The sequence below is a fragment of the Oryzias latipes genome, chromosome 2, assembly GCF_002234675.1.
Source record: "Oryzias latipes chromosome 2, ASM223467v1".
NCBI classification, from domain to species: domain Eukaryota; kingdom Metazoa; phylum Chordata; class Actinopteri; order Beloniformes; family Adrianichthyidae; genus Oryzias; species Oryzias latipes.
In genome coordinates, this window is record NC_019860.2 from 9,866,609 (window position 1) to 9,892,769 (window position 26,161).

Sequence of the window (26,161 nt, forward strand, 5' to 3'; positions counted from 1 at the left end):
CCTCTGTCTGTGTACATATATATATATATATGTAGCAGCGTTCAGCCGCCAGGGGGCAGCACGAAATCACTGTTTAAGTTGAAGTAAAGGACCGGAGTGATGGTGAAGAGGAGGAGGAGGAGGAGGAAGAGGAGGCGATCAGGGAGCTGTCGACTTGTTTGGACTCTTAAGGCTCAACTCCGACGGTCTGTTTTGGGGAACTCTACACATGAACCGAACTACCGTAAATCGTTTGCGGCTGACGCAAAGCCGAGCTCGACCCTGACATGAGCGCAGACGAATGTAAGGTAAGTTTATAGCCTTGAAATTAAATAAAAATCCAATTAGTTTGTTTTTTAATTGTTCACACATCATTAGCTTCAGCTGCCGTGACAACATTCATACGTTTGACGTTTCTAAAACTTTATTGACGCCAAATTAGATTAACAAACAATAAAAATAATAATAAACTTTTTTTTTCTTAAAGCGACAGAAACGTGGTTAGTTTTGCTTTATCACGATCATTTATTTTAAATATAAATGTTAATATTTACTTAAACGCGAACTTTATTTGGTCTTAAGTTTGGTGGCATTAATAAAAAGCAGAAAACTGTAAAAAAAAAATAAAAGTTCAAATCAAGCCAGAGGTAACCATTTCTCTCTGTTTATCGCAGCCCGGCTTGCTCTTGATGGAGCCTCCTGAGCCCCAGGCATCATGGATGCCCTGCGTTACCGGGACGACCTCCGGGCCTCTGCGGGACGGATGAAATGGTGGAGGGAGGTGGACAGGTGGAGAGGAAGAGGGAAAGCAGAGAAGGAGGAGGAGGAAGAGCTGGTGGAGGTGCTTCTGCAGGGCAGAGCGCCATGGGGCTTCACTCTGCGGGGGGGCACCGAGCACAGAGAGCCACTGATCATCACTAAGGTGCCTTTGATTGACAGACTCATTTGATTTAGAAACGAGGAGCTTCAGGAGGCGGAGCCATAATCCTGACTGTGTTGTCTCATTCTACCTGTAGATCTAAAGATAGACTTAACCTTTCTGAGCGCCTCTCAGATTACAGCCGCCGCAGGTTTGAAAATTTAATCAGAGCATCAGGTTGCAGCAGCTAAAGCGGCTTATTTTGGATTCATTTCCTGAATTTGACATACAATTCTGAACCTCTTCTTACATGTTTACTTTGGAAACAAATTTTTTACCATTCAAATTTTACAGATTTAAAGTCATACAGTTTAAATACTTCATTTTTATTTTGGATTGGATTAATTATTTTAACCATTCCTTTAAGCATTAGACCCAAAACCTTCATTTTTGTCTGGAAAATATTTCTAAATTCAATTTAAAACAACATTTGTGCAGCACTAGCGGCCTCCTGTGGCTGTCGTTGGTATTGCAGAGCAGATGAGAGAAAAAGAAAAAAAGATTGAAAAAATGCTTTAATACGGAGCCCGTGTCCTGACATCAAAAAACTAAAATAAATCTCATTCCCACAGATTTAATATCTTGTTCCCACAAGATAATATTCTGTTCCCTCGAAATACTATTTCGTTCCCTGGAAATAATTAAATCGTGCGAACGAAATAATTAATTTGTGCAAACGAAACAATTATTCACGTGACAAGTCATTCATAAACACGATATCGCTCTATGTCCAGCCGCAAAAGCTGCTTTCACCGGTAACTGTTTCGCCTGTCTGACTTAGCTCCTAGCATTACAAACATGCAATATCCCGTCATGCATCACACATACCCAAGATGGATTTCGACCAGCCAATCATTGGTCTTGTTGTTACACTTCAGTTACAGGGACACGGTGATTGGTCGAAATGCATCTTGGATTTGTGTGACGCATGACGGGATATTGCTCACATCCATGTATGTAATGCTAGGAGCTAAGAGCTAGTCCGGTAGGCGAAGCAGCCAGCCTAATCTTATGATGTTTTTTCTTATTTTCATTGAGACAATAATAGATCGATCATTCTTGCTTTTATTTTTACTCTTATTGAATGCTCACAGAGACACGGAAGTAGCGTCAGAAAGCGGCCTTTGCAGCAAGATTGACGGTGAGCGTACCAGGATCATGAACGTGATTACCAATGCTTTTGTGCTTTTTAAAATAAATAAATCTAATCTCTAAACATCCTCCATTTCCTCAATGCAATGTAATGAGACACACACAGACAGAAATGTGAAGGTATCTGCTGTAAATCCAACTATTACTCACATCCGTGTCTATGAATGACAAGATAAATGATCGGCTAGTAGTTAGCATGTAGCCTACTAGCCTTTGAATGTAAAGTGACTGCTAAAGAGTATGTTAATAAAAGACAAGTCCTGAATATTATTATTCCTATTCGACCCTAAACTATAAAATCAGCTGGCTGTCTGTCTACCGGCCAGCCAGCTGCCCGAATGCCGGCATTACAAGCAAAAGAGCTCTGTGGCAGACCCAGGAGCTGTGTCCGGTGAAACGTATGGCAAAGCAGCAAGCTTAGGTATCATAAATCTTATGATATTTTCTTATATTCATTGAGACGATAAGAAATTGATAATTCTTGTTTTTCTTTTTCCTTTCTTGAACGAATGTGGGTCACAGAGACACGGAAGGTACCGCTGAAAGTGGCTTTAGCGGACGGACGGAGAGCATATCCGTGTTTATGAATGACTTATGACGTGAATAATTAATTCGTTCGCACGAATTATCTATTTCGTTCGCACAAATTGTTTATTTCCAGGGAACGAAATAGTATTTCGATGGAACGGAATATTATCTTGTGGGAACAATATATTAATTTGTGGGAACAAGATATATTTTAGTTTTTTAATGTCAGGACACGGGCTCCGTACTTTAAAGACCCACTGCAATGAAAATGCATTTCTTGGTATTTCTTCATTAACATCATTGTGAATGAGGATCAGATCAAAAAATGCTTAGAAAATACGCTGAGTGGGTCAAAATATACCCACAAAGGTTGATTGCAAACAAGATGCGTTTATATGAACAGACAAAAAAGAGAGTTTCCTAACAATTGAATTCAAGCCCATGTTGCAAACATGAGTACACCCCAGTCATAGTCTAAAGGCCTGTTCACACCGGGACGAATTTCGCCGGCGATTTTCGCCGACGTTTAACGCCTCGTGACTAAACAAAGGGCACCAATGTGAGTGTGCACACCGACGCGAAAAAACGCCACGCGCCAAAGCGTCAAAAAAAAAAACGCCTCGGGTTCGTTTTTTTTTTCCGACGCGTCGCGTCGAAATCTATTCGACCAATGAGAATGGCGCTTTTACACACGTGTCTGGAGCTTCTAAAGTTACAGTAAAACACAACTTGGGGGCGCTCAAACACAAAACTGCCTTGCTGAGCACACATACCAGCGAAGAAGATAGACGTCAAGTAGCGTCTACACTGCCGCAAAGAAATAATGAGGGACATTCAAAAATATCCCCGAACCAAGCACCAGTTGGAGCTACTGATGCTTGAAATATTCATGTTTTCTTTGTATTATTCTGACAAGTGCGTAAATACTTGCTCTCTTCTTCTGAGTGAAAAGCGACTTTAAGAATCGTAAAGTTGCGCAGCGCCACCTTGTGTACAGGAGTATTTCTGTTTACATTAAGCGCCATCTAAATGTCAGGGAATGAAATTGCATGTTCGCTCGGCTCAACGTCAGCGAAAATCGCCTGGGTGTGAACACAAAAAACGTGGCAAAAAACGTGGCGAAAAACGCTGGCGAATAACGCCTGCCGAATATTCGTCCCGGTGTGTACGGGCCTTTAGGAGAAAAGCCAAACCTAACCCTTGTGCTATCCAAGGCACTTTGACATTGGGAGTTGGGTCATCCAGACCCACTAGACAGTGTGCTGAACCTTTTTTCTTCAATGATTTGTGATCTTCACTGGTGTCCATGGATTACATGAAATCTTTCCACCTTTATCCACCTTTGTCATGGTAGGGGATAACACGTCAATGTAAGGGTGGGGTCATCTGGACCCAATAAGATAGCACAAAGGCTAGCGAGAGAGTTTTAAGATAGATGATAGATGATAGATAGATAGATGACGGGAAGTGGGGGCAGGGTTGCTCTTCACCAACTCAGAGGCAAATTTCTAATGAACTCCTGCCGCTCTGCAGAAATTATTTCCTAGAAAACGACACAGGTTTTTATTTATTTTACTCTAAAAACAACAAAATTGTTATGAAAAGACGCTTTACAGTAGATCAAAAGATGTTGGAAGTGGGACTTGTAGGAGTTAGGTTTTTCTAAACGTCCTCGTTCATTCCGGTGTTTCCAGGTGGAGCAGGGAAGCGCGGCAGCAGCCGCCCGCCTCCAGGCCGGCGATGAGATGGTGAGCGTCAACGCCGTTCCTCTCAACGGCTCTCGGCTGGAGGCCATAAGCCTGGTGAAGAGCTCCCACCAAACCCTGACCCTGGTGATCCGGAGGTACCAAAAACCCCACACACCCCCACCAACACCCTGACAGGGGTTCATCACACACCAGGCTGGACTTCTCCAAATGTTCCCAGTCATAAAAAAGTTGATGGAATGGTTATTTTAAACCCAAATGCTGATTATCTTTGACTGGTGTGGTTTTTTTTTATTGGGGGGGGGCTCAGCTGAAGCCTTGAACGAGGGCCTCTCGCCGCCTGCTCGCTCTTGACGGTTAAACAAAAGCCGTCATTGTGGGCCGAAGCAGAGCTCCAAGCAGCGCCGCTATTTCTGTGCGCACACAATGGGTGCCAAATTAGAGCGAGGGTTTTCTGTGAACTTTGACCTCATTGTTTCATCTTTTAAAGTCGCTCCTGTTTTTTTTGTGTCTGTGTGTAAGTTCAGTCCGATCCCATCCAGGAGGATCCACCTGTTTGCTTCCTGAAACCCCTCCCCGCCGGTGCCGCTCGTGTCCCGTGCTGCCTCCCCACCAGGCGACAAAGTCTTAAAGCCTGAATCCAATTACTCCTTTCTAAAGCCGCTGCTCAGCCCTCTAGAGCGGGTCCAGCCACGCCGCAAAGGGACAGGTGCCCCCCGGCGGTGCGCTCTGACCGGCGGCCGGTGCGGGAGCTGCTCCACCCTGGGGAGGCTTGCAGAGCCAAAACTCACAGCCGGTAAAGCAGAGCGGAGCGTCTCCGAGCGGATGTGAGCAGTGCTGGTCTGCCGACAGAAATCCAGGAACCTGCGGGGCTTCCCCCTGTTTGCGGGAGGAGTGGTATGATCCCTGTTGCCTAGGTGGGTCTAGTGCTTAGTGGGCAAGGCCCTATCAGCAGAGCGCATTGTTTGCAGGGGCTTTGGTGACTCCAGGCAGCTCAGAGTGGACGCTCCTCTGTGTTTACCAGAATGTTTTACTTCTAAAAGACCAAAACTATGAGAAGATTTTCACCTCCAGGTATTTCCTTTTTTTTCCCCCTCCTCACTTCCTTTTTTCTTGTTTGACCTGATCCTTCGGGGTCTGTGAGGTCAGATCGGGAAACAATCCCTGGTAGGAAGATAACTCAGATTAGCTTTGGACGCTCATCTAGAAGTTCAGAAAGCGATTAGCCAAGTTGTTTTTGTGTGTGGTTTGTTTTTTTTGGATGCTGATGAAGCAAAGTCTCCTGAAAGCTGTTCAGACTCAGCTGATCATTAACCTGTGTGTGAACAGATCAGTTGGGGGGAAAAAACGCTTTCCTGCTTTGAAAATGAAGATAAATGCAAATTAGCCTGAATTTAAGTGTGTCTGGATTTGCGGGATTATGTGTTGTTCTATAAAAAAAAGGCCTTTTAGGATCCGACAAAAGCAAATTAAAGAGATTTTGAGTTCCCCATAAGAGGGGTAATGTTGGCAAACATGGAGTTGAACCATTCAAGCGCTTCCTTCTTTCAGGGGCGGATTGATCATCGCGTTTGTCCTGCCGTGACGCCAACCCTCCACCTGCTTCTTACACTGCGCAGAGGTGGAGCTGTGTTTGAGCAAACCATAGCACCTTAGCATGTCATCCTAGATCTTCTATTAATGTCTAGGAACGGATGCTTTCTACCACCCAAAAGCTTCAGTCTTGTCCGTTTCTCTGACTTTGTCGTGTCAAACGCATTTCACATTTATTTCGGCAGACAACATTCACCAAAAGTGCTGAAGGAGAATACAGTTAAGGATTTAATGAAAGGCTGATTTTGGACTAATCAAATGTTTTACAGAGGTGGGACTTGAGACTCGACTACAAAGACCTGAGGTTTGAGACTTGTGTATGTTTTTTTAGCTCCCAGGACATGGCGGTGAGGTAGACAAATGAAAGCTATCGTCAGAAAGCTTTGGCATAAAGAATGTAGAAATATCAACTTTCTGTTTTTGTGTCCAAACAGACTGTTCAAAAAGACGTTTAATGACTTGTTAGTGGCAACAAAATACTAATTTGAACCGTGTTTTTTAGGACTTGTGACTTGACTTGAAGCAGCGACTTGACTCAATGGTATAGCTAAATACTAAAGACTTGACTTTAAGTCATCACCATAATTTGAGACTTGACTTGAAGCTACATTTAAAGACTTGAGATTCCTTGAATTCCTCACTAAAATGTGTGAATTGAATTGAAGCTATACATAAAGACTTGAGACTTGACTTGGAGCTAAACTAGATTTAAGACTTGACTTGAATTAACTATCAAATACTTGAGACTTCAGTTGAAGCTCCACATAAAGACAAGAGCTTCGACTTGATTTCCTCACCAAAATGTGATACTTGACTTGAAGCCACATCTAAACACTTGAGACTTGACTTAAATTAATTATGGAAGACTTAGGACTTTGAATTAACTATCAAAGACTTGAGACTTGAATTGAATCTACATCTAAAGACTTGTGATATGGCTTGAAGTTAAAGCTAAAGACTTAAAACTTGACTTGAATTCCTCACTAAAATGTGAGACTTGAATTAAAGCTATACATAAAGACTTGAGACTTGACTTGGAGCTACATCTGGATTTAAGACTTTACTTGAATTAACTATCAAATACTTGAGACTTGACTTGAAGCGCCACCTAAAGACGTGTCACCTGGCTTGAAGTTAAAGCCAAAGACTTAAAACTTGACTTGAATTCCTCACCAAAATGGCAGACTTGGTTTACAGATGTATCTGAGGACTTGAGACTTGATTTGAATTCCTCAATAAAAATTGAGACATGACTTAAAGTTATAGCTAAAGACTTGAGACTTGACTTAAAGCTATAGCTAAAGACTTTAGAAGTGACTCAGAAACTGTATATGAAGAGAAGAGAATAGGTCCTAGAACAAAGCCTTGAGGGACACCACAATCAAGTGATGTGGAAAATGGTGTGAAGTTTTAGAGACTTGACACTCAACTTTAAGTCTCATTTAAGTCTTAATAGGTAGGGACTTGGATTTAGGACTTGAGGATTTCCGTTCTGGGACTCATGGTGAACTCTTATTTCTACCTCCTTGACATCAGGTTTTTCCTTTTATTTTGCTGTTGCTTTATTCGTGGGAATGCAGAAATATGTTGTGTTCTCACACAGTCTTAGGACTGAAAAATTGGACTTGAGTTTAGAGCGAAATACGTCAGACCTGACTTGGGTTTGTGACTTGAGGACCTGCGTACCTCCTGTCCATAATAAAGGCAGTTATTCAAACCTATCCAAGCACAGTCCAGGTGATGTGCTGGAACACGTCTACCGACTTCTGCTTGGCAGATGTTTGAGATCAGGTGTGTTTGAGCAAAAACAGAAAATAATCTTAATGAAGAGGCCTGAAGCAAATAAAAAAGTAACTTTCATTTTTTATTTTTTTAAAGTTGATAGGAAAACCCTGTTTGAGCAAAATATATGACTTTATTTTCATTTATTGTAGAGGATACATGTTGGCTGATGCAAAATGAAAAGGGCTCAACGCTATATGCTGGTTTAAATCACAGAAATTGCAAAGTTTGTTATTATTTATCTACCTTTTCCTTTAGCTGAACATTAAAAAAACTGTTGATTAGATCTTTAATCTGGAGAACCTGCAGTTTCAGAGGATCTGCTGATGTGTCAAAGCTGTAAATTGCTGTATTTTTCATAGTTATGCTCCACTTTTGTTGTTCAACCACATGGGTCAGGCGGTGACATCGATAAGCCCGGCTGTGATGATGCCGGCACTTTCTATTGTGCGATCGGGTGCGCCGGGGGGCCACGGCGGCCCCACAGGCTGCTCCCGGCGGCTGTTTGGGTTCCTGTGACCTCAGGCTGCTGAGTCACCAGCCTGAGGTCACAGCTGGGCTTCCTGTCAGCAGGTGGAGGAGGCGGGGGGCGGTGGATGGATTCACACAAGAAAAAGGAAAACGTGGCTCCATTTTTTATTTTATTTTATATTTTGTGTGTGAAATCAGTGGATTGGGCAGAGTTTTTACACAAAAGGTTAAAGGAGGCGGAGTTTAAGTGTGGCAATAAAACTGATTTAAATGGGATTACTGGACTTAATGTCGGTTTCAAAACCCCTCACAGATCAGAAGTCTGCCCCGGACAATTTCAACCCCGACATGTCTCTGAATGCTGCAGGGATTCCTTCACTTTTTCAACCAGAGGCTGTAAAAAAATTGAGTTTTTTTCCTCCTCATTTGGTTCAACTTTTTTTCTTTCTTTGTTATCTTTGGCTGACTTTCCTCCACTTTGACAACCTTTTTTTTCTGAAATGTTTCAGTTAAAGGTTAAAAGCTACCATAGTACTTCCTGCCATTATTATGTTTTCATTCATTTTAGTCTTTAAATGTTGCTTATTTTTGTTGCCTTTTTTTTGGTCATTTTTCCCTTAGCTTTTTTTTGCTATTTGTTTTCCCGCCTGAAACGAAATATCTCAACACTGGTTGGCTGGGATCGAAACCATCAGTCTATAAAGGAAGAGAAGCCGTTTTTTGGAGTTGTTCCATCAAACATGAGGATGATCCCAAAGGGGGGAAAGGTTGACGGTTGAACTCCCAGGCCTTCAGATGTTTTTTAAATGTAGTTTTTTGTGGTTCTTTGTGGAATTAGGAGAAACTAGTCTAACTTTTTTTTGTTTACTCTCAGCTTGTTGAGGCTTCATCACAACATGAGTTATTGGGAAGTACCCCCTCCATGTATTTTAACTTCTCCTGCTCCTCCTCCTCTTCCTCCTCCTCAGTCTGACATTGGCTGGTATCTCTTAAAAACAGACAGACATTCCTCTCCACGCTGCCTTTCCTGACAAGGACGTGGATGTGTGGCGGGCAAATAAAGACAGGTTGTGAAATTTCCCAGCGCGCTGGAATGCAGCGCTCTCAGATATGAGGACGGCCTGCAGTTTTGTAACTTATCAACTTTCAAAATTTGTACCTTTTTTTTTTTTTTTTTCTTAATCTGAACATGTTCAGTGATGCATGTTTTCATCACCATCTCATGACGGCTAATTCAGTTTCCCAGCAGCCCCGGCGGCTTCACGCACTCAGCTCCTTAAAGCACAAGCTCCAGATTACAGCAAGGACAAGACAAAAGCTCCTCCCCCCTTGTTTTAACCCCCCCCCCCCCCCTTCATAATCCCAGAGGAAATCTCCTGGGCAGCACAAGGTGGTTTGTGTGGAGGGAGGAGGAGGAGGAGGAGGAAGGTGGCTGCTTTTCAGCCGCAGAGCTGCCACATTCTTTGGTGGGAGTTTTGGTGAGAAAGTGCGTCTGCTTGTTTTTGGAGTGGGGGTGTCACCCTGACACACAGAGCTGTTTCAGACAGGCGGTGAGTGATTTATCCCTTTGGTTTCATAGAAGAGGAATTCTTTTTGACTCATATTTTTGTAAAAAAGAAATAAATATAAATCGTATTCTGGCATTTTTACCTTAATTATTCCACTTTAATCTGTTAGGATTGAGAAGAAGAAAAAAATCCTCATTCTGAGTTAAGTGACAGGTTTTATCAAGTTTAAATTTGATAAAGATGAAATAATGGAATAATGGTTTGGGTCAGAAACATTTTTTACTAATACAGATCAAATCTTTCAATAAAAACACCAATAGGCTGATAGCTTATTGGTCCCTTCAGGATCACTTTGAGTCTGAAACTCTGAACAAATCCTCCATTTTAATGCTTTGTCATTAGTTTAATTATAATTTTCAAGTTGTTTTGGAGACGCTTAAAGGTAGACAAGTGTCCTCCTTTGGTTGTATTAAAACTGTAACATTCAAGCTTGTAAAGAATTAACATTGATGAAAAATACATTTGATCGACTTTATGACCTGAAATCCTTTTGTGTCTGCCAAACTTTATTGTGAAAATCTTTATAATACAAGTTTCTTGGAAGAAGGCTATTTAAAATTAGAATATAGTATTTAAAGTTGATTTAAAACTTCAAAATTCATGGAAAATAAAACGATAATTTATTCCTATGAGAATGTCATCATATAGAACTTTTTGTTTTATGGATTTTATTATCATGACTTTTGGATATTCATATAAAAATCTACCATGAGTTACAAACAAACTCCTGGAGAAAGCCTCGTGGGTATTTTGGATTTTTTTTTTAATGTAGCAGAATGAAGTGTTTCCATTTAACCCTTGTGCTATCTTAGATGACCCCACCCTTACATTGATGTGTTATTCCTACCATGACAAAGGTGGATAAAGGTGGAAAGATTCCATGTAATCCATGTACACCAGTGAAGATCACAAATCATTGAAGAATAAAGGTTCAGAGCACTGTTTAGTGGGTCTAGATGACCCCACTCCCAACGTTAAACTGCCTAGGATAGCATAAGGGTTATACGTTTTATCACAAATTGTGCTGGGATCCCTCACTGACAGCTTTGTTAGAGACAAGCTCCTTAAAAGTTCAAGCTTTTCGTGCAGAAGCTTTATCTGCAGCTCTTCAATTCTCATTCTGCAACTGTTTTACAATAAAATCCTTTTAATGAATAATTTATTGATCTATTTTTTCCTTGTCTTGTCCAACAGCTGAGCAAACAGATGAGAGCTAAAGGCCTCTTCTGTTGAACAGATTTTACTGTTACAACATGGGGTTATAAATCTTCTGACACACAAGGTGTATATTTGAATAAACCACTTTTGTAATTTAGACAAAACTTTATTTATATTAATTATATTTGTTACCGTTTTTTGTTGAACCAGATGGACAAGAAAAGGAGGGGGGTGTAGGAGGGAGATTATAGAGGGGGGGGGGGGGTAAATCATAAAGGGAAAAGTTAGATGATTTATTTTCAATTATTAACGATTAAACATTTTTGCCTAAAGGATAAATCGTAGTTAATGAAAACTGTTGAACTCATGTCTAAAGTTTTGGTTCAAAAGTTTTATTTTTATTTATAAAGAATGTCACTTATATATTGCTTTGACTCTGAAATCTCTGTCAAAGGTGAATCCAAAGTGACACCAAATTTTGAAACTAAGAAGTGAGCTAAAAAGTTTAAGTTTTCCTTCATAAGTGACTGCTCAATTTTCTTAGACTGATTTAAGTAGAGTATCATGAGCATTAATGATGATGCTCTTTTAAATACTTATCCCTGTGAAAATTGTGTCTTTAACATGTTCTCGTGGCATTTTTCTGTTGATAGAAGACATATGAAGAAGATCATATTTATGACATAGAAAAAAAACACTTGTCGGTCCACAAACTCCTCTCCATTCTGATGCATCCACTTTTAGATAAACAAGGAAAGTACATTTTTTTATTTTATTATATTTATAAGATCTGAAGATTATAGCTTTACCAACATAGCTTGGCTTCGCTTCAAATGGGTCCTAGTTTTATTAGTTCTAGCATAATTTAATTTATCTAAATTTTTTTAGATTCATACTATTCTATCTTTCACTAGCTTTACTAAATGTGGTCTTTTACATGCTAACTGAACTGACAGTTTGACTGTCAAAGATAATAAAAAATTTTATGGTAAATTTATTTTTGTTTTTATGGTTTCTCGTCTCTCCTCCAAAGCAGCTCCATTTTACTTTCCCCTCACTGCCCTCTTTTTTCCTTTATGTTTCCGAGCGATCTGAGTCCACCTCGTTCATCTTTGTAGCAAAGAACAGTATCAGCCAGAGTGCAGCTGTAGCTGCTGACAACAGCTCTTCAGTGAGGGGGGTATTTGCATTGAGGGGCTTGTTTGGAGCCAACACAGCTCTTGCTTTTATGTCCCTTTGATCAAAAGGAAAAGGAGACGTCTGATGGTTAAACACAGGTGTACAGTGGATAAGAGAGGCCTGTATTGATTTCTGGTTGCTCAGATGTTGACATTTGTTGTAATATTTGTATGTTTGTCGTTGAGCTTTTGAGTGCACAATCTTTTGGTTTCTGATGTCTTTTTTGTGGAACCTTTTTTGAGAGTCGGACAGAAGTGTCTTGCTTTATGCCGGAGAGGAGGAGATCCGGGGAGATGCCCAGGACAGATGTCTCCATGACGACAAGTGGGAACAAACCTTGCGGCATTCCTTAGAAAGAATGCAGGTCTCCTTCTCGGCACGGCGGGGTTAAAATTTCAATTTGATGCTTTGAAGCTCTTCAGTTTGGTAGACAGGAGGCTGTGGCGGATAAGGTTTCTCTTAGTTAGTCAGTCTATAACAGTCTTTTGTATCCAAAGGCTAACTATGCTAACAAGGTTGACATTGTTTAAAGTGTCTAAGATGATGCTTAAAAGGATCCCAAGTCAAAGACAATGTTTATAATCTTTTATTTTGAACTATCTTTTTTCCCATCATGTCATTTTTCGTATCCCATCATTCACCTCCCTCCATGAAGGTTATGATGGTCGATGTTGTGTCGCCGCGAACAATGCCATCAGAGTCGGAGGTTCACGTTGCGAGAAGCTTTCTCAACAAGATTTTGCGAAGCTCCATGAGGTATCAGAGGATCTGATCTCTCAGTGTCTAGATGTGCTTTAGAATTTGATGGTTTTCAGTGCAGTTTTGTGTATTCGCTTTGTGGTTTTTGTCACCCCAGTCAAGTGCACACTTGTTGGCTTTGGATCTTGTGTGTAGTTTAGCCAGAAAAAAAAGTTAGTTGTGATCCAGATTTTCCTCCACACATAAAGGAATTTGACCTTTCCCTGTTTGTTTTTAGGATTAGCCCCTTCACTTTTATCTTCCTTTGATGTCTTGTCATCAACCCTGTGATTGGCAGTTTACTTCTTTTTTTATTTTGATCACATGTCCTGAATATTATGATACACTGAACACCTGCCTCTTTTTTACCGTGCTCTCCAGGAGGAACCGTTTCAAAGGGTACGTCGATGTTTGCATGAAATTCCAACTATTTGCAGATGATACCACGCTCTATGTTCCTGTTACCAAGGAAGCAGGTTTTCAGGAAAAAATAAGTTTCCTGAAAATGTATCTGTATAAAGCTGTTTCGCCTGGAACATTGGGTTCAGAGCTTCCTTTGATCTTTCAACACTTTAGACATATAATTGTTCATGATTTGACCAAAAAAAACCAAAACACAAAAAAAACTAAAATTCCCAGATTAGTTTGTTTGGTTCAAGACATTACTTACTCTAAACCTCTGATGCATTTGATCTTCATTAACCAATTTTGGAGGCAAAACTGTGTTATGGTAGAGAAAGAACAAATCCAGAAAAATTAGATGTTCTTCTATCTAGATTTTTCTTTAGATTTGTCTTTGTCTTTGTCTTTGTCTACAGGAAAAATGAAGCTGTATCCCGGCCACACTCCTGGCACTCCTCCAAGTTGACAGAGGAGGAGTCTGAGCCGGCCCGGTCCGAGGCTAACCCGGCGCCGATCTGGCAGCCAAAACATGAAGCAAGGTGAGAGTCTAAGTTCAGTTTCAACTTTTTGTTCACGTCTTTAATGAGAAGCCAAGATCTTTTTAGGTGCCAGGACTGCATGTTTCTACCAACAGTGCCTCCTTCTGGCTGCCACTGAGCTCCAACTGGTCTTTTTAAACCCATTCAGATGAAAATAGTATTTTTGGTGTTTTTAACATGTTCTAGAGAGAGAGCATGTGAACAGAGAGCTCTCAGCAACAGGGAGGTGGTGTGTGTGTGTGGGGGGGGTGCTCTTTGCCAATGGTCCCGCCCACAACTCCTGATGAACTCCTGTTCCCTTGCAGAATCTACCCTATGTAAACTGGGAACGCTTTTGTAATTGATCAAAAGATGATTGGACTGGGGCTTTTCTGATCAAAGTCATCTTTTTATTGTTGTTTATTGTCTTTTTGTTTGATGAAGATCCAAAGAGACGTTCACTCCAGCAGACCAGAGCCCTGTACATCAAGACAGCAGCCCCACCAGCTCAGTGAACAGTATGGAAAGGGTGGAGTGCCCCGCCCATCTGTTCCCCCCGGGTCATTTATCGCCGCCTAAATACGGCAGCGCCGAGCCGCTCGGCGGCGCTCGACGAGACTCACCGTTCAGCTGCTTCTCCAGCGGCTCCAGCCCCCCCATCAATGACTCCAGCTCGGCAGGACGGAGAGGGACCAGCACGGAGAGCATCTTCTTTAAGGGCTTTCAGGGCGACGGGGCAGAGCCCGGCGACCGGCTTAGGGTCTTGCATTCGGCAGGTTGGAATGGATCACGGGGAGAGGGGCAGCCCGCCTGCAGAGTCTCATTTGCAGGGAGGCCTGGCGGGGCTCCCGTCTGGCAGGCACCTAAGAAAAAGGCGTCCCAGCCCCCCCCGCCTCCGGCCCCGCCCCTGCGGAGCGACAGCTTCGCCGCCACAAAGGTGTTTCCGTACTCGGACGGCCCCTCAGGTGCCCCACAGAGTGGCAGGTCATTAGGAAAACCGCCTGAAAGCAGCCAGCGGCGGCCAAGCAAGCTCTTCTCTCTGTCAAGCAGTGACGTCCGACAATCCCACTACGCCGTGCCCCCCGCCCACCAGAGGCAGCACAGCGACGAAAGCCCCTTCTACCTGCAGGCCCGGGCAGCGCCGCCCACAAGGATCCAGAGCGTAGGAAGCTACTACCGCAGCCTGCAGGACCTGCCCGCCAACGCTTTCAGCCGCAGACAGGGCCGCCACTCAGCCGCCACCACAAACCCCAGCCAGGAGAGCGGGGGGGTCAGCAGATACTACGGTACTGCAGCCAAACAGGCCGCAGAGCTGAAGGCCAGGCAGGGCTGCAGCTCCGCCCCCTGGATGAACAGCAGTAATAGCGTCCTGCCCGCTTCCCTGAAGACAAAGGCGAAGTTCTCCGCACCTCCAACAGCCTACGGTGAAAAGAAGGATCACAGTGGTGGTCTGACCTATGAGTTCTCCGCCCGTGACACTAATGACCCTCTGAAGAGGGGGGAGGGCCCCTCTAGCGATGTGAAAAGACTCTTTCAGAGCAGCAACCATAAGGCGGCTTCTTCACAGCACCAGGACCCGTGGCTCCCTCACGAAGACCAGCGGATCTCCTCCCTGAAAACGCCCCTGCTCCACTCCCTAACCCAGGAGAGCTGGAGTCTGACGGCCGCTGCTCCTGCCGCCGTGCCGGCGCAGGACGCCGGCAGTGGGAAAGTCAACCGCCGCAGTGACCGTTATGCCACCACGCTCCGCAAGGAGATCCAACAGAAGCGAGCACAGCTACAGAAGAGTCGCAGCGCTGCAACACTGACCTGTGAGCCCGACGAGGATGAGCCAGAGGAGTGGAGGTCCGTGGAACTTTCCGCATCCTCCGGTGCCTCCTCCTACAAGGACCACCTGAAAGAGGCGCAGGCCAGGGTCCTCCAGGCCACCTCCTTCCAAAGGCGAGACCTGGAGCCGCTGGGAGCAGACGTCCTGAAGGTCTCCAACGGACGCTTTCGAGGGCGAAAGCGCTTCCACCCGGCAAAGAGGACTCACTCCTTCTCAGAGCCCGACAAGATGGACAAAGTCGGGGTGGAAGGAGGGCCACAGATGGGCTCAGAGGATGAAGGGAAGGTCTTCCAGGCTAAGCCCACCTTTGCCAGACCGGCGCCAAAGCCCGCCCCCACGGACTCTAACCAGACGCACCAAACCCAAGAGAAGGGCCTTTCCAATGACGACATCCACCTGAGTCCCGGACGGAGCCCCGCATCACTGGAGCAGCAGAGACTCGGGACCTTCGCAGAGTACCAGGCCACCTGGAACAAGCAGAAGAAGACGGCGGAGGCCAAAACTCCAGGAAAGTTTCACTCGGCGGAAAACATCTTAGACGCAGGAGCCGACGAGACACCTGTGTGCGTCCACGAGAGGTCCAGATCCTCGCCATCTGCAGACTTCTACCCTCAGGTAAGGAGTATGGTTTATTAAAGCGAAGTTCATTTTATTGGTTGTTAAGCTTCTTTTTTTTTCTTCGTTTTGTTTTTTCATGTTTGTTTTTGCAGAAGATTTCATCTCCATGGAGAGATCCAGAAGACCAGGAAAGCACTTCAACCAGCAGGTGACCAACCAAGAACGCTCACCGTGGTTTAGAAACCGTTTTCGGAACCGTCCGAACGGAGCTGGATCGCTATCTGCTGCCCGAGCTGGAAGAGCGGTCGTCTTCTGACCTGATAAACATCTTCATGTTCAGCCGTGCCTTTCTGTTCCATTCTATTCTTTTTACTTCCACAGCTCCTTTCATGTAATAAACACACCTGTAGGTGCTGTACAGAGAAACAAACAAGAACACCAACCCCCACACATGCAATAATATGATCAGAGAACACCCTCATGATGATAATATACAAATAAAAAAGAAATTATTAGGAGTAAGCTAGACCAGTGTTTTAACAGCCAAATATTCCAGAGATTGGTCCAAGTCATCTTTCTACCTGAAACATTTTTCTAATAAGGTCTGGATTATTTTATATGTTAAACTTAAGAAGAAGTAATAACAATAAACAGGATTAAGGTGAAGTGGCCAACAGACATAATTAAACTAAATTGAAACAATTGAATCATCTAAAAAGAAATAAAACATTTTTGTTAAAGTTTTCAAAGACTTTATTTTACCTTCAACTTAATCCAAAGACTTTTATATCGGAGCTTTAGCTCCACTGCTAACTCAACTAACTAACGTGATTCCAGGGGATTTGGAAGCAGAGAAAATCCGCAGCACTGCACGGTAGTGACGTGCAAACCCAAGCTGTGTAAATCAGCTGATTCCCAATGATGGTGCAAATCTAGTCTCCAGCAACATCTCGGGCGTTAAAGGGTTAAACATAGCTTTTTGGTGCAGGATTTGGGCCCGCCCCCTTACATTAATGCCAAGTAACCCCTCAGAAATGTGGAACTGATTTGATTTAATTTATGATTAAATCTGCATTCATTTTTCCAAATTTCCATTCAGAATGTAGCCCTTCTGTACTCGTAGATTAAATGAGTGGGCTCTGGGTTCTTATTCTCTGTTCACTTTTACGGAAAGTAATATTATTTTGGATCGATGGCACTATTTAAAATAATCGTGAACTCCACAGTGAATATGAAATCAAATAATCAATAAAATCCCAACACAAGTTATAATGTGAACATTAACCCCTTTTTTAATGAAAGTTAAATGAATATAAAATAAAGCAATAATAATATGGTGATTTGGTACCAAATTAAGCAAAATATAGACTCTTATTGCACAAATAAAAATCACACACTCACAGTGTAGGCAAAACGCTCAAACACAGTTCAGTAAATTTGCTTTTATCTTATGCTAAAGCCGGCAAACCCCCTTTGAACTCCTACGTTGCAGGCCTGAATCGATGCTTGGGTTCGTAGGGACCAAAAACTCCACAGTCGCTTCACTGAACCAGCAAAATAAAATAAAATAAGGTACCTTGTGCACTTGAGTTTTAATCCAACCAACTTCTCTTCTCCTCGCGAGGCTCCTGTCTGGAAATGGCACACTCCGACTCACAGCTCCGACTCCATTTTGAAACCGGCGTTGCCGTTAACAGTCACCACTTCCTCGTCTTCGTCTCGTTTCCCACGTCGCCAGAGGTCCTCTGAGCTTCCTGGGTGGCTCAGAGTGCTATCTGGATCGAATCGCTCGTTCTCCAGTCCGGGAACAGTCTTCTCAGAGTTTTTTAATTCAGCCGATCTTGTGGACGGCAACTCAGTCCTTTGCTAAACCTGTTAGCGTCGGCTACATACGAGGCTAACGTCACGGTATCCAACAGTCACAAGTCCTGGGCGAAGACTTACTGTAATCTACTAACGTTTTCAGCACTCGATCATAAAGTGGACCATCTGGTGGACGAACCACGGCACAAACTTATGTTACTGGGGCATACGAACTAACGCATTCATTCGCTGCTCAGTCCTTCCCTGCCAAAACCGGAACTCTCCTCCGCTCTCCCTTTCCGCTCTCTCCCTCCAAACTCCTCATGCACGACACATAACGTCAATCAAATGTAACTACAATCAAACACTGTTAAAAGTACTGCAAATAACATTTCACTCATAATGCATCCCAAAGAACAACAAATGAGCTTTCATAAAGAAAATAAATTAACTAACAAAATAATTTATTTATTTATTTATTCATGAACTTTTCTATTTGTCCCATTTTTTACCCTGGCTACAAGAAATAACAAAGTGCTAAACGAGTTTGAATTCTTCATAAAAACACATTTTCAAGTTTGAACCGTGCCTTCACTGAACTCTGTCCGTTTCTGATCATGGGCACCTCAAAGGCCATCATTGCACTTGTACCACGGTTACGTAACAAAGAAATATGTCTTCAATCATTTTTACCCAATTAATGTTGGGTTAAAACAACCTGCAACAAGTACTTTTTTCTATTTATTTTTTTATTTGGGTTTAAATCACTTTTTTTCACAAAAAGTGGACTATTTGTTACGTGGTGCAGAGCGCTATAAAGGCTGGCACCGACCCCGACTGCAGCGGCAAAGGAAAGCGATATATCTGCTGATCGTCACTATGGGTTCAATGAAGCATCAGTTCAGAAACCGCTTGTTTTCGTCCAGATGATGAAGCTAAAGTTTGTTTTAAAGAAGCTAGCGCAGTGATTTAGAACATTTATCACTTTTTAATCCACGCCCAGCAGCTAATCAGAATCAAGTATTCACCCATACCATGGTATAACTAGGGGTAAAGTCAGAAATTAACGCACGCCACAACTCACTAAGTACTAAACTCCCAAAGAACGATACAAAGTTAAAAAAAAATTCATTGAACATAAGAAAATCTGATTTAATCTGAAGAAATAAAAGCAGGTTAACTTTGATTTCTTTAATCAAATTGTCACTTTTAAACAAAAATGTATAATTTTAGTCATTTTGGTGTAAAACAGACTAAACTTGCTGCTTTTATTAGTATTACAGATGTTCTTACAAAAGTATAAAAGTGAAATCTTTGCTTTATTTTGATATAAATCATTGTTTATAAAGGACTATCTTCAGTTTCCAGCGTTTTAGAAAAACTCTTCTCTTCTCTCAATTTATAGCTTTTTTTGTGCCGCAACAATCAGAAAAGATTCTAGAAAGAACGTTTTTTTAGCAAACCAAAGATTGTAAACTTAAATCTCTCTTTTATTTCTGCTTCTTTTATTCAGTGTCAAACTATAAAACCACAGAAGTGCTCAGTACTCGAGTACTTTAGTAACTACATATTCAGACTTTTACTTGAATACAGTGTTTATGGATGACTGTGGTGTTCGTGGATGGAAAATGTGAGGCACTGAAATGGGGGGGTACTGCTTCTTATTTTAGTTCTGCGGCCGTTTGTTGACTGTTTTCTCCTCCTTGGTTTTTGTGTGGAACCTTCAGGGAGAAGCTGGAGAGCCGACAGTCGGTTCCTGCGGTCTCCAGGAACCCGGGCCCCGACCACAGGACCAAAGCAGACCCTGCCAGCGCCTCCCAAACCGCACCCTCCCCCGGCCCTCGGAGCATCAGCCCCAGCAGCAGCAGCAGCAGTCTCCTGCTGCCTCCTGCGCTCCCTTTAGGTCCAGAAACCACTTCCTCCTGTCAGGAATTCCCCACTGGCTCCCGGTCAGATCCGACGGCGCTCCAGACTCTGCCCCGCTCCGGTTCTGACTCCCATGTCGACGCCCAGCCGTCCCCCAGCGCTCCCGCCCCAGCCCCGGCCCGCTTCCCTCATCGCTGCGCGGCAGCCGGGCCGGACGCCGAAGGGGAGTCGGAGCAGCAGCCCTCCCTCTCCCCTCCTTCCTCGTCACCTCCGCCCGCCGCTCTGCCTCTCCCCGAATCCAATCCAGCTCGCTCCCCTTCGCCACAGTTCATGCCGGCGAGGCTGACCGACAAACCGCCGACCGTGCAGGATGAGTCGCAGCTCAGGTAAGAAGCTGGGAGGAGGAGGAGGAGGCGCACCACCTAAAGCAGCCTCCTTCTGACTTAACGTTAGAGGAAAAGGGACGGAGGCTGGAAACAAACCGCTTTCTCGTGATTCTTTTCCAAATAACACGTCAGATGGAGCTTTACAGGAAAACTTATGAACAAACTTCACGATTATGAGCTCTGATGATGGTAAAATACAGCATAACATAAAAAAAGAGGACTTTTATTAATCCTATTGCTCTTTGACTTTTTTATTCCATAAAAAAACTCATCACTCCTGCAAATGTGAGTTTTTCTAGACTTGTAAAGTCACGTTTTTTTAAGAAATAAAACAAGAAAATGCTAAATCCAGAGCTTCCTAAAGGTAACAAAAAACGTCTTCCAAAACATTTGAGATCATGTTTATGTTTTCTGGTGATTCTGGTTTTATTTTGGGAAAAAAAAGGAGAAAAAACACAACTAAATGGTGTCCGGAATTACAAACGAGAAGTTTTTCTCTGTTTGGGATGCAGGTGGGATAAAGAATCTCGGTTTCCAGCAGCAATGGAGGCTAATAGTCTGGTGAGGAAAGTCCCCGTGAGGATCATCCGCAGTGAGAACGGCGCCGGAGGTTCTGTCGGGTCGCTGTCCCACGCCCCGCTTTCAGACGCCACGGTGAACTCCGACGCATCTCTGTTCAGCGCCGTCGCCCGCCAAGCAGCAGGCGACCCGGAACAACCCTCCAACCAGGAGGGCAGGCCAGCCGGCCCCGTGGAGGAGGAGGACGCAAAAAGGGAGGAGTTGGCGAAGGACATCATGGGTAAAGACAAGTCTTTGGTGGACATCCTGGACCAGAGCGGCAGAAAGACCACCATGGACTTGATGGAGGGGCTTTTTCCACCGGAGGAGAAGATCCTGGAGGGAGCCCAGCAGAGGAGGAGAGCATCTGCGGGATCCAGACTCCCCACATCTGCCCCCAGGAGCTCGGACAGGTGGGAACACCTGAACACCTGTTATGGATGAACTTATGTGTTTATAATGGCTGCTAGTAAAGTTTTATGGTTTGTACAGGTTTAGGAAATTGTCCGTCTTTGTGTGAACCAAGGAGACAATTTGGGCTAAAAAAGCAGCTCTACTTTAGTAAACATTGATCTCATTAAACTGAGCAGTTTTTGTGGGTTTAAAGTTTTTAAGTGATGCTTTAAAGTCCCATTCCAATCATGTTTTGATCTATTTTAAAAACCTTCCCGGTAGGACTGCAAGATATGAGAAAAACTCGCAATTTGTGATATCAGTGATCAATATTGCGATGATGAAATAACTTGCAACACATGAACAAATAACAAAAGCGTCATTTCTATTTTAATATAAATGTCATTTAAATAAGAGTCAACAACACTTAAGCTGGACTCCAAATGACCCTCGTCTACAAAGGAGGCGTACATCTAACATCAAAGGCTCCATCTGATTGGTCAAATGCATAAATGGATTTATTTGATTTGCTAAATAATTCAAGCTGCCATAAGATTGTTTTGGCACATTTAAGATTACCATTTACGACTTTTGCGTTATGCACAGCTTGATATCGCGATAACGATAAATTTGCCATTTAGTTTGCAGGCCTACTTCCCAGTGACCTTTTAATTTGTATTTTCTGCACCTGATCACAAGTTCATGAATGGTCTACTGTATTTTAGCCACCTCTAGCGTATTCACAACACGTGCAACTCCCAACCTTGTCTGCAACCCGTGAAAAAAAAAACAGTCGGATACCGCTAAAACAAGCCTCACTGAAACTACGCTAATTCCCAGCTTTGCTAGCAACACGTGATAAAAACACAGACCGGTGTAGGTACCAAAAGTATTCGGCCTGCAATAACTCTTTTGGGGTCCTGCGACTAATGATTACGTCACACTACGGTAACACCGTTTGGACAAACTACGTAGCTACGTAGCGTAGAGATCTGCTAGGGCTCTATATTTTCTTTTCACGTTTCATTACGTAACCTAAAGTTTTTTCCTCGTAACTAATAATGTCATTTTGAATTTTAAGGGGTGTCTGACATAATTGTTTGTTACACCAAATGTAAAATAGGGAGACACAGTGGCAATAAAAACGTATTCTTCCAACGTGAGTAAATGAATGACTATATGACAAATAATATTTATTTATGGTTTGCAGTCTGGTTTAATTGGCCGAAATGTCAGTTTCTAACCGTTATGATTGCAAAGTTTATATTTCCTTTTTAAAACACGTTGATAGCATTAATATACTAATTACAAAAAAAAAAAAACAGCACACACACCTTATTTTTTTGTTCAACTTTTATATATTATATACGTTATTTAAATAAACAACAAACCAAAAAACAAAGAATTAGCACTAAAATAAATGCTAAATGTCTAGAATCCAATTTTCTGCTCGTCTCCACAGCTGGCCACAGATGATAAGCTAAAAGGGGAGTTAAAATAAGTCCCTTGTGATATATAGTGGGAAATTTCAACATACAAGTCACTAATAGCCGTGTTAGCGTATAAACTTGCGGACCAAGCACTATCTTAAACGTCATCAGACCACCGGACAGCCAATCCCATAATGTGACGTCATCATTAGTCGCAGGACCCCGAAGGACCCCGAACAGTTATTGCAGGCCGAATACTTTCGGTACTTACACCGGCACCGCCACACACTAGCCATGTTAGCATATTCAGAATAACATCAAAGCTTTGTAAAACTGACAGCGCTGTGTACTTCTCAAAATTGCGTCGACATTAGTAAACACAAGCAGATTTAATCTGTACTTAAGGCGCTCCAGATCATCAGGTGTTTCTTTTTCTTTTTTTGAAAAAATGGCGGTTTTTAAGTGTGGTATGCGGTGTGTTTTTAGCGTAAATCAAAAACAAATTTGCTTCCTTTTTTCTAGGTCATAGTTTTTGAAAGTTCTTTGTTTAAGAGGACCAGTGGCCCGTCCAGCATATTTTTTAAGGTCACAAATACTGTCTTTTTCAAACACCATTTGCTCCTCCTTTACAGCCATTTAAAAAGAGAAAAACAGTAATCCCCCGCCCATTCGCGGTTTAATATTCGCGCCCCGCCCATTCGCGGGTGGCCGCAGATGAGTTGACGTCACAAGCGTGAGACGCAGAACAGCGCTCATTCCACGGATTTTGAAAACCGATTTACTCTGTACTTTACTGTAAAGTATTGTTTATGCTTTTAAGATGCCATCCAAACGCCCTACATCATCTCCAGATTCTGGAAATGAACCCAAACGGCAGAAAAAGGTTCTGACTCTGCAGAGGCTCTGGCTCCGGGAGTTTTAAAACAGTGTCAATTATTCGCGGATTTTCATTATTCGCGGGGGGGTGAGGAACGTAACCCCCGCGAATACTGGGGAGTGGGAGTGCTTCCAGACTCCAGTTGGCTCATCCGTGCTCCAGTTCCTGACCGTTTACCTCGCCTTTGCTCCTGCTCCTACACCTGGCTGTGGATCCTGTCTCCGGCTCGACTCGCGCCTTTGACTGTCCCCACAACCACGGCTGGATGAAGCTCGTCTGCTGGACTTTTATATATGTAGTTGTAGAGTTAGATAAGTTAATTCTTCTCTAAGAGTTCTGGTAAATCGCCTGTCCGTCCTGGGGGAGGATCCCTCCTTCATGTGGGCACCCCTGAGGTTTCTTCGTTTTTTCCGGAATCCGGTTTTTTTGGGAGTTTGTCCCTACCGCGAAGGGGGGTCTAAGGGCAGGGATGCCAGTATAGCTTAGTCAGTTTGTTAGTTCATTTTAGTATTTTTCTATTGAACTCTTTGTATTCGTGATCCTTTTGAGTTCATGTTTTACTTCGAAGCCCATCGAGACGACTGTTGTTGTGATTTTGGGCTATACAAATAAAATTGAATTGAATTGAATTGAATTGAATTGAATTGAATACGGGGGGATTACTGTATTCAAAAGCAATTTTAAGCTTAATTTGCTTTATATGTGTTCCCCGTCATCAAAAAAAGGACACAGAAACATGTTAAAAACACCAAAAAACGCAAGTTTCATCGGAGTGGGTCTGTAAACCTTGTGCTATCCAAGGCACTTTAACATTGGGAGTTGGGTCATCTAGACCCACTAGACAATGCGCTGAACCTTTTTTCTTCAATGATTTGTGATTTTCACTGGTGTCCATGGATTATCATTACATGAAATCTTTCCACCTTTATCTACCTATGTCATGGTAGGGAGGATACGTCAATCCAAGGGTGGGGTCATCTAAGATAGCACAAGGGTTAAAGGGACATAAAGTCAGTGTGACTTGATTCCAGGTTCCTCTCTCCTAGGTGAGGCCGCCCTCTGCTGGACAAAAGTTGATAAAGATCTGTTGTTTTTCAGGAGAGAGGAAGACGAGCTGTCTTCATCAGCCGTGGCCTCCCTTGTGCCCAGCTCCTCCTACTACAACACCTCCGCTCCAAAGGCGGAGCTCCTCATCAAGATGAAGGGCATGCAGGAGCAGCTGGAGGAGCAGGACTCCGAGGACGAGCTGGACATCGACCTGGCCGGCAAGAAGGTAGAGAGCCAAGCTTTGGGGAAGACACAGGGGCGTTTGCATTCATTTCCTTGTCTTCTTCAGCAAGAGCTGATCCTGAGTCTGGCCAGGAAGTTGGAGGTGCTGCGGGAGGCGCGGCAGAGCCTGCAGGAGGACGTGGAGGACAACGAGGCGCTGGGCCGGGATGTGGAGGCCACCGTGCAGCACCTCTGCCAGCCCAACCAGCTGGACAAGTTCCGCATGTTTGTGGGCGACCTGGACAAGGTGGTGAGCCTGCTGCTGTCGCTGTCAGGCCGACTCGCCCGGGTGGAGAACGCCCTCAACAGCCTGGAGGACGAAGCGCCGCCAGAGGAGAAGGTGAGGCAATGTGTCCACTCAGTTGTCCACCAATCCCTGCCGCCGCTAATCAACTGACGCGTGCTTGTTTAGCGAACGCTGACGGAGAAACACAAGCTCCTCATGAGGCAGCACGAGGACGCCAAGGAGCTGAAGGAGAACCTGGACCGCAGGGAGCGGCTGGTGACCGGCGTCATGGAGGCCCACTTGAACGCAGAGCATCTGGACGACTACAAACACTTCGTCAAGATGAAGTCGGCGCTCATCATCGAGCAGCGCAAGCTGGAGGACAAGATCAAGCTGGGCGAGGAGCAGCTCAAGTGCCTGCTGGAGAGTCTGCCGCTGGAGCAGAGGCCGCCGTTCTGACCCCAACCGCTGCTGCTGCCTCCGTTTTACCAAAACGTATTTTTGCAATAGGAACTGAAGACTCCCCGCCCCTTTGATCAAGCCCCGCCCACCAGGAAGTCGCAGAAAGACGAGCGAAAGCGGGGCTCCTCCTCTGACTTCATATCTCATGAGAACACGGCTGCTGTTGATCCACAATGACAGGAAGTAAGAAAATAAGAGTCAAAGACTATTTTCCAGAGAATCATTGAGAAGCTTTTTGGTTGGTCAAAACAGAATTCGTCACATGCGTTTTTCTTTGTTTACTTACAAAAATAAGCATAAAATTCAGTTTACGAGTTGAAGCCTCATTCCTCCGAGATCAAACAAAATCCTGCTAAAGATGGGAAATCAAACGCTCTCCTGCATTTTGTGTTGATCGTTCCTGTCGGACTATAACCTCCTGCTATAAGCGAACGGTTTATTTATGACAAGTTGGAATATTTTCTAGTAATTTATTGTAGCTACATTTTTTTCGACGGCCTCTTTAATAAAGAGACAGAATATCTGTGCGTTCCGGCTTCCTTTGAGGTGTTTGGCTCTGACCTGTCAGAATAAAAGCTGGATCTGATCCTGTAACTGGATTTCTTTGCTGAATTGTGTCAGTATTTGTTGGGACTTGGAAGTCGCACACTGCGTTGGTTTCTGCTTCACTTTTGAAAACATTTTCAGGTGTTAATGATTTTATTTTCCGTGGACTAAAGGAAGCGTTTCTGTTCTCTCTCGCAGAATTAAAACTATTTAAAAATGTGTGTTTCTCTTTTCATCTTCAGTTTAGTTTGACAGCTTTTTTTTTC

The 26,161-nt window shown here is 43.5% G+C and overlaps 1 protein-coding gene across 10 annotated transcripts; it reads left to right on the forward strand.

Annotated features, from left to right (window-relative positions):
* Positions 1–39: 39 nt before the first annotated feature.
* Positions 40–26,114, forward strand: LOC101160050 (protein Shroom2). Of its 10 annotated transcripts, none has more exons than XM_023961788.1 (11): positions 43–287; positions 654–901; positions 4,273–4,421; positions 13,592–13,714; positions 14,138–16,136; positions 16,232–16,287; positions 19,610–20,134; positions 20,647–21,105; positions 24,491–24,665; positions 24,729–25,001; positions 25,074–26,114. In XM_023961788.1, exons 2-11 carry the CDS (start codon positions 695–697, stop codon positions 25,344–25,346), a joined length of 4,239 nt encoding a protein of 1,412 aa, XP_023817556.1. In that variant the 5' UTR covers positions 43–287; positions 654–694; the 3' UTR covers positions 25,347–26,114. The 10 variants fall into 10 exon arrangements, with proteins under 10 accessions (XP_023817580.1, XP_023817556.1, XP_023817560.1 ...); XM_023961805.1 differs by lacking the exons at positions 43–287; positions 654–901; positions 4,273–4,421 and adding exons at positions 5,216–5,358; positions 12,691–12,791; positions 13,155–13,172; XM_023961812.1 differs by lacking the exon at positions 25,074–26,114 and having other exon boundaries at positions 40–287; positions 24,733–24,842.
* Positions 26,115–26,161: the final 47 nt, after the last annotated feature.